Here is an 8,341-nt window from a genome sequence, read left to right as displayed (position 1 = left end):
GCCAACATCTACATTAAGACAGCAACTTACAGACATGCACATGTCTTCATGATGGTCTGAAGGGAAGAGAAGACCATTAAAAGTAGTTTTTCTTTCTCTTTGCAGTAGATTTGTGTCTCTTTGTAGTCATTTTCTGTCTCTCTGTGATTGTTTTGCACCTTCTCATAGTCAGTTTGAGTCTCTTTACAGCTGTTTCGCATATTTTTGTAGTTGCTTTATTCCTTTTTGTGTTTATGCCTTATGTACTTGTTTTATGTTTCTTTGTGTTCATTTTGAGTTTATTTTTGGTTGATACAGCGGGTAAAATAAGTATTGAACACGTCACCATTTTTCTCAGTAAATACATTTCTAAAGGTGCTATTGACATGAAATTTTCACAAGATGTCGGTTACAACCCAAGTAATCCATACATACAAAGAAAACCAAACAAATAAAATTAAGTAAATTAAGTTTTGTGTAATAAAATGGAATGACACAGGGAAAAAGTATTGAACACATGAAGAAAGGGAGGTGCAAAAAGGCATGGAAAGCCAAGACACCAGCTGAAATCTATCAGTAATTAGAAAGCAATCCTGCCCCTTGTCAGTGCAAATTAATATCAGCTGGTTCAGTCCCAACTGATGGCCTATAAAAAGGTGTCTCATTACCAAGGTCTCACACAAGAAACATCTCATGATGGGTAAAAGCAGAGAGCTCTCTCAAGACCTTTGCAACCTTATTGTTGCAAAGCATACTGATGGCATTGGTTACAGAAGGATTTCTAAACTTCTGAATGTTCCAGTGAGCACTGTTGGGGTTATAATCCGGAAGTGGAAAGAACATCATACACCATAAACCGGCCACGACCAGGTGCTCCTCGCAAGATTTCTGACAGAGGAGTGAAAATAATTATTAGAAGAGTTGTCCAAGAGCCAAGGACGACTTGTGGAGAGCTTCAGAAAGACCTGGAATTAGCAGGTACAATTGTTTCAAAGAAAACAATAAGTAATGCACTCAACCACCGTGGCCTGTATGCACGCTCACCACTCAAGACTCCATTGCTGAAGAAAAAGCATGTTGAAGCTTGTTTAAAGTTTGCTGCACAACATTTAGACAAGCCTGTGAAATACTGGGAGAATATAGTCTGGTCAGACGAGACCAAAATTGAACTCTTTGGATGCCATAATACACACCATGTTTGGAGGTCAAATGGCACTGCACATCACCCCAAAAACACCATACCAACAGTGAAGTTTGGAGGTGGGAACATCATGGTGTGGGGCTGTTTTTCAGCATACGGCACTGGCAAACTTCATATAATTGAAGGAAGGATGAATGGAAAAATTTACCGAGACATTCTTGATAAAAATCTGCTGCCATCTACCAGGATGATGAAGATGAAACGAGGGTGGACATTTAAGCAAGACAATGATCCCAAACACACAGCCAATGATAGTGTTTGAATATTTGCTTAGATCTGGGTTTTTTTTTTGTGTAAATGTAATAGATGGTATTTTCTTTCAGAATTTCATCTTATGAATGTAAAATCTGGCGAAATAATGAACAAATAATGTTGAACATATTTGTTCATTGCTAACCAAAATATGTTTTAAGATCCAGCTGAAAAAAAATCTTCAAATTAGCGTCAAGGCAAATATAATGACCATTGATATTGACATACCACCACTTCCGGTAAATCCTTTCAAAATACACTGCCAAATCTTAAACCACCAGCAAGGAAGTAATGTAGAGTGAGTTAAAAATGTACAGGGTATAGTAGAGCTGGCTTCTCCACTAGCACTGATCAGAGCCGTATAATCTTGTTATCCGGCTTGGCTACTCATCACCATCACACAGTGTGAGCAACGTTAGCATCGAGGCTACATTTCAGTAGCCTCGATGCTAACGTTGCTGCCGAGCGTCTTCCGTGTTGACGTGTGTGACGTCACTGCGCGGTGTCGCTAGGCGGGGCCGACGCTGGGTTGTTGTTGCTGCTGCCGTCGTCGTTGTGCGAGACCTGAAGACTTATCCTGTTCAGCCTTGGATTAAAAACGACGGATAGCATCTTACACCATCGACCACTGGAGTGCTCCTTTCATTTCCTTTTGCTATTTCGAGTCAACATGGGGAGCTGCTTGACTGTGGGGCCGAACGAAGCTCTGGTGGTCTCCGGTAAGGTGTCGCCCCTCAGGACGGGCTAGCTGTCATCTCCACATGAGAGCTAACGAGCTGGCAAAATGCTTAGTTTGCTTAGAAAGATAGCTTGACTGCAAATGGCAAAAAAAAAAATAGTCCAATAACTAATGTATGAATGTACTAAATCTGTGTTGGACACGTTAATCACGGTTCACTTAAAAATCGTAATGCTAAGATCACAAGCAAAAAAGCAGCAGGGTGCTTTACCTTATTAGCAGTCATTATTAAACTATAAACTATAAAACCCACAAGCACGTGTAAATAGTAATAATCAAAGCTGGTTCCTGTGGAAAGCAGTCTGCCTCTTCGTGTAGGCCCATGATGGAGCTGAAGGGGGCGGGTTTCCTCATCCTCCAATTAACTCAACAGCAGTGGCTCTCAATGTTTTAGAAAACAGCAATGTCTACTTGTGGCCCATCGTCACCAGTTTCTAGTTGTGTAAGGTAAATAAGTATTCAAGTACTGTAATTAAATACAAATTTGACACACTTGTGCTGTAGTGTTTTTAGTATGGGCTACTTTATATTTCTATTTCACTTCATTTTAGAGGGAAATATTGCTACTTTTTACTCCACTATATTAATTTTACTTTTTACATTAAGAAAAGTGATGATACGGTTATTCGATACAATACAGCACTACATTTCTAATAAGATAAGATAAGATAATCCTTTATTAGTCCCGCAGCGGGGAAATTTGCAGGCTTACAGCAGCGTAGAGTAAAGTGCACACAAGAGACATAGTAGAAGAAGACAAGATACAAAATGAAAAAAAAAAAAAAAAAGTATTATAAATAAGCAATAAAAAAAAAAAACAGTAGAAAAACAACAATAACTGAAATATTATATTTACAGACAGAAAAAAAACTATTTTAACTTAACTAATGTGCCCAGTAGTATACAAGGTATTTCCAATTGGTTACAAAATGCAAAACTACAACATTAAAGTGCTCTTACACGTATTGGCTAGTGATATAAAGTGAATATTATAATATTAAATGATAATATGGCACTTTAAAAAGGAACCATTCTGCATAATTTGTACTTTTACTTTGTATACTTAAAGTACAATTTTCTGATAATACATCTGTGCTTTTACTTGCGTTACTTTTGAATTCAGGACTTCCACTTGTAAATTAGTATTTTTAATCTATGCTATGTTTACTTTTAATTAAATAAAGAAACTCAGTTCGTTTTTACCCTACTGCCAGTTGCATACTGTATGTCTTTTTGTTATGACCCAAAGACAACATCCCTGTTCTACTTGAAAGAGTTTAAAAAGCCCTGAAAATGTAAAATGATTCAATAATTCACAAGTGAAAAGAAGCCTAGACTAGAGGAAGGTCTGTTTAATCTCACAGCCTCCCAGGGACCTGCTTTAGACAGACTGATGTTTTTTGAAAACAACCCTCAAGTTACATGATTTTTGAATCAATTAGAAGACTCACCAGAAAGCATTGTTTTAATGCAACTGCCCTTCTTCCCTCAGGTAGCTGTTGTGGCCCTGATACAAAGACCTACGCCGTTGGAGGCTGGGCCTGGGCTTGGTGTCTCATCTCAGACACTCAAAGGTGACAACATATTTAAAAAAAACATACGGCCCATTTATGATATCTCAAAATGGTGTTGACTTTTAGTAGCTCCTTGGAAATGCTTTAGTGCCAGTAAGTGCTACTCATGGCAGATAAGTGGATTATAACATTGAAAGCCCTTCTGTTCGTACCCGTTCAGACCACAGCTGAAATGGGCTTTTGCTGTCTTGGATTTCCACAGGAAAGTCAGTCCCATTATCTAAAGACTTGTCTGTAAGCAGTGGAGGAGGGAAGCTGGTCTTCCATACTCGTTCTAATGTTACACACAGTGTTGTTGTTTTTAACGCAAACTGGTACAGCGTCCTCTTGTCATGTCAGCCTACACATTCAAATTCTTCTAAGATTATTAGTTGTGCTTGACCTAGAAATGTGCACTGTCCTGTTAAATGAGCAGTGTCACAAGACAGCGGCATTTCTCCGTTTTTTGTCGCAGTTATCACTGGCTGGTTGATCTCTCCTTGGAGACCAAACCTTTTTCTCGCAGCCGTTTTATATTCAACAGCTCGTTAAAGACGTTGGCCTCAGGAGGCGGTCAGACAAGAAGTTGTAAAAACTAGTTTGTTTCAGTGATACATACCCCCACCTTTTACTGCAGAGTAATATTAAAAAGAAAAGAAAGCAGTATGAGGCCCAGAGAGTATAATAATCCTAAAAACAGTATTTAATGAACATTAATTATACTAATTTGTTAACATTTTTCTGTATGCTTTTGATATTCGCACCCTGAGTGACTTGAAGTTGATTAAGACAAATTTCCCCGATCATCAGTAGATGGCCTGTTAAAGATGAAAAACTCTCTGCTGATGTTTATATATAAACTAGTATTGTTCATTGTTACATTTTATATATATTCATATACACCTGTTTTTCACCTAGTACATAATAGTTCTGTATATGTGTACCTTTCTTTGTTTTCTTTGTTCTTGTTTTTAGCTTTATATCTATTTCTGTGTATGTACAATGAGAGGAACCTGAAACAGGACTCAAATTCCTTGTTGTGTGTGCATACTTGGCCAATAAAGCTGAATCTGATATTGGTTCTATTGCACAACCAGCGTTGGATTCTCAGCGTCCTAACAAAAATGAGCATTTAATGTCTACAGATTTTATTCTATTACTCCACAGCTTGCTCTCATCGCTTAATGTTTTTTTTGCTGCAGGATAACCCTGGAGATCATGACTCTGCAGCCCCGGTGTGAGGATGTGGAGACAGCAGAGGGGGTGGCCATCACTGTCACAGGGGTGGCTCAGGTAAGACTGCATGCCAGTGTCACACATCTGATATCTGATATCACTAGGGCTGCGTGTTGAATCTCAATGTTTTTATATTTACTGAAATGTGTTATTAGTGCAGAATATCAATAACTGACAAGTGCAGAAAGTTGGAATCTGATTTCTGGTTTACTTGTTCTATAATCAGATACAGCAGGTAAATATTGCTGAGTTTATACTCTTCTATTGTGGCAAAAATGTGCAGATGCTTGCGTCGAGACAACATTTAACATTTGAGACCTTTGGCCTCTCTTGTTAAATACAAAAAAAGTGTTTTTGTCAAAAGATGTTTGTATTTATTAAGTGAAAAACATAATTTTTCTATAACTCCCAAAATCAGCACTAGTATATAAAAGAAAAATGGAATAATACCCAGCCCTTATTACCACTTATCATGTTTGTATTATCCTTATTTTGTTACAAATGTTATGTTTTCATTCCCTCAAAACGAGAGTTAGGTCTGTCACCAGATGAGCTGACCTCCCTGTGTCTTCTTCAGGTGAAGGTGATGACGGAGCATGACTTACTGGCAGTAGCTTGTGAGCAGTTCCTGGGTAAATCAGTCATGGCGATCAAAGCTGTGATCCTGCAGACTCTGGAGGGACATCTGCGCTCCATTCTAGGTACGGACATGCATCGCATTTGAACAATTGTATTTGGTAAAATTCAGAGACCTGAATTTGTTTTCTGACATGCATGTGTAAATAATTTACTACAAAGGTTTTGGAGTGCGACTAAATATTAATTTTCACTCAATTCGCCGATATCTTTTGTCGATTCATCTTCAAGATAGTAAAAAATGTCCTCATCAACTATCGTCTTGAAATTTCTGTCTCTAAAAGATATTCAGCTTACAAATATGTAAGAGAGAAGTCAGGCAATTATTCAAAATCAAGAGGCTGGAATCTTTGTCAATGAAATAATGACTTAAACAGTTAATTTGTTTGCAAAAAAAAAAGACAATTTTATGAAACAAATTGTCTTTACCCTAGATTGACTTGTGAAGTATTCCTCAGTAATATTATTAAAACCTAAAGACTCATTGACGTTGTGTCTAATCAGCTAAACAATGACATGCTTCTCTTAAGAAAACTCTGCAGACCTCAGTTTGACATTAATCAAAGAAATCTCACCCAAAAAGAAAAATGCACAAGCCTGCTGCTAGTTTGTGGAAATTTGCATTTCAAACAGCAAGGCACATGTGGAAATGTGATCCCTGTGGAGATACTAACAAGGTCTCTCTTTTGTAGGTACCTTGACTGTTGAGCAGATCTATCAGGACAGGGACCAGTTCGCAAAACTAGTGAGGGAGGTAGCAGCTCCCGACGTGGGCAGGATGGGCATCGAGATTCTCAGCTTCACCATTAAGGTGGGTTGGCGGTGCTGTGAGAGACTACGGCAAACGCTACCTGGAGCTGTTAACAACAAACCAGAATGACTGAAGACAGTTCTAATGTAGCTACTGAGCAAAGATGGGTCAAAATATTACAATCGGCATGGATTTTGACTTGAAATTCTCTCTCAAAAAAAAAAGGAAAACAGCATGTATTTAAATTGATATGTGGTCTCGATTCAAGTGCAAACCAGTACACGCAACTGTTTAAGCAATTGGAACATGCTTGATGATGGCGGACCTCGATGGATTTCTGGGTAACGGGCCTGAGGACGGAGGAAGAGAAGAAGCATATTAAGTAGAAAGGAGAAAGTTTTAACATTTAGCTACTCAACCTTCTAAAGTAAAATTAGCATTTTACTTGACCGTCAGAGAGGAACACTTACGCCCATGCTTTCATTAGATCGGCTGAGAAAATATGAATGTATGCATGAGATCTAAAAGATCATTTCCAGTCAAGCGTCATAAACTTTTAACAACTGTCCCGCTTGTGTTTATAGTTCAGCGGTGTCCAACAAAGCTGTAAAAGTGGTTTAGTCATTTAGGTCTGATGAAATCAAACAAGCTCTTATGGCACTTTTTCAGAAGGTTTCTTATTATAATGCTATTTATTGTGATATTTTTGGCCACATCCCCAATGACTATAGCTGAGCTACAGAACGTGTGTGATAATCAGTACTGTAGGGATCACACAATCATGAGTCAGCAGCCACCCTGTCTTGTTTTCAAATCTATCAAATATGTTTTTATCTGCGGTCGAGGCTGCTGCTCATTAGAGAAGTCGTCTCTGGCTGTACTGATGGACTGGCGGGAGACTCCCTCCTCCTGTACACTTCCCTGTTGTTGAGTAGAACTAATTGAAGTGTGGTGCAGACACAGCGGCTTACAGCAGCGCTTAGCTGAAAGCCAAGAGTCCATTTCTTTCACATCATTGAGTCCAGATGGTTTTTCTGTGACGCGCCAGGACCAGATGAGCGCATTAGTGGAGGCCTGGGACATTTGTGGGCTGTCTATATAGTATTTATTTGGTGTAGATATTATTTGTAAAAACAAGACGTCCCTTTTATGTGGTTGTTGGAGGAAGCTGAGACCTTGCCACTAATAAAACGGTGCTGCTGAAAACAGTTCCTGTTCAATACGCTGTTGCGACCCACAGATAGAAGGCCTATGTGTGATCTGAACCGCACCAGAGAAATTTGCCCTATTCAGTGGTGAGAGAATTTTTTTTTTATGATAATAATGTATATGCAATACTTCCCTTCAGTCCAGTCTTTTTGTGAGAATTTATTATAATTTGACTTCATGGTTTTATTCATCACTGCATCCACTGCTTGTTGTGTCCATCTGTTGCAGCCTCACTTTATGTTGGTTAATATTAAAGTGTTCATTCCTCTTTTTTTTATATTGTCAGTTTCCCTGCAGTGTATTTCCCCTCCTTTATTTAGTCAGGGGGGAGTTTCACTGAGAGCAATGCACTCAGTAACACTAAGGTCACATTTACACCTGGAAGCCACCCAGTACGAACACAAATTTAATCTGCTGTCCCCTGAGTTAAGGCCTTGCTCAAGGGCATCTCAGTGGTGGCAATCGCTGCTTTTCCATATTACCCACCTAGATTAATCCTCCCGGTCTGGAGGATTGAACTGACCATCTTTTCAGTCACAAGCTCTCTTCTTTAACATTGAGACCATCAACACCATCTCCTCCCATGAAGCTCACACCTGTTGTCTGTGCTCACAGGATGTGTATGACAAACTGGATTACCTGAGCTCTCTGGGGAAGACCCAGACCGCTGCGGTACAGAGGGACGCAGACATCGGCGTGGCCGAGGCAGAAAGGGACGCTGGGATACGGGTAAGGAGGCTTTAGCAGGGCGGGAGACTCTTAGAGGTGGATGCTGTTATGCACAA

General features: G+C 39.3%; 1 protein-coding gene across 1 annotated transcript in view; it reads left to right on the top strand.

The window, feature by feature from the left end:
• The first annotated feature begins 1,945 nt into the window (after positions 1-1,945).
• The window catches only part of LOC129088766 (flotillin-2), a 12,618-nt gene continuing 6,222 nt past the window's right edge, over positions 1,946-8,341 (top strand). Inside the window, exons 1-6 of the mRNA XM_054596000.1 lie at positions 1,946-2,151; positions 3,664-3,745; positions 4,927-5,017; positions 5,538-5,661; positions 6,289-6,407; positions 8,172-8,285. Of these exons, the coding sequence (XP_054451975.1) occupies positions 2,103-2,151; positions 3,664-3,745; positions 4,927-5,017; positions 5,538-5,661; positions 6,289-6,407; positions 8,172-8,285 (579 nt within the window). The 5' untranslated portion in view covers positions 1,946-2,102. The remainder of the gene's footprint in view (positions 2,152-3,663; positions 3,746-4,926; positions 5,018-5,537; positions 5,662-6,288; positions 6,408-8,171; positions 8,286-8,341) is intronic.

The sequence above is a fragment of the Anoplopoma fimbria genome, chromosome 1, assembly GCF_027596085.1.
Source record: "Anoplopoma fimbria isolate UVic2021 breed Golden Eagle Sablefish chromosome 1, Afim_UVic_2022, whole genome shotgun sequence".
NCBI lineage: Eukaryota > Metazoa > Chordata > Actinopteri > Perciformes > Anoplopomatidae > Anoplopoma > Anoplopoma fimbria.
The sequence above is the reverse complement of the archived record's forward strand: the minus strand, read 5'-3'. Positions and strand labels throughout refer to the sequence as shown.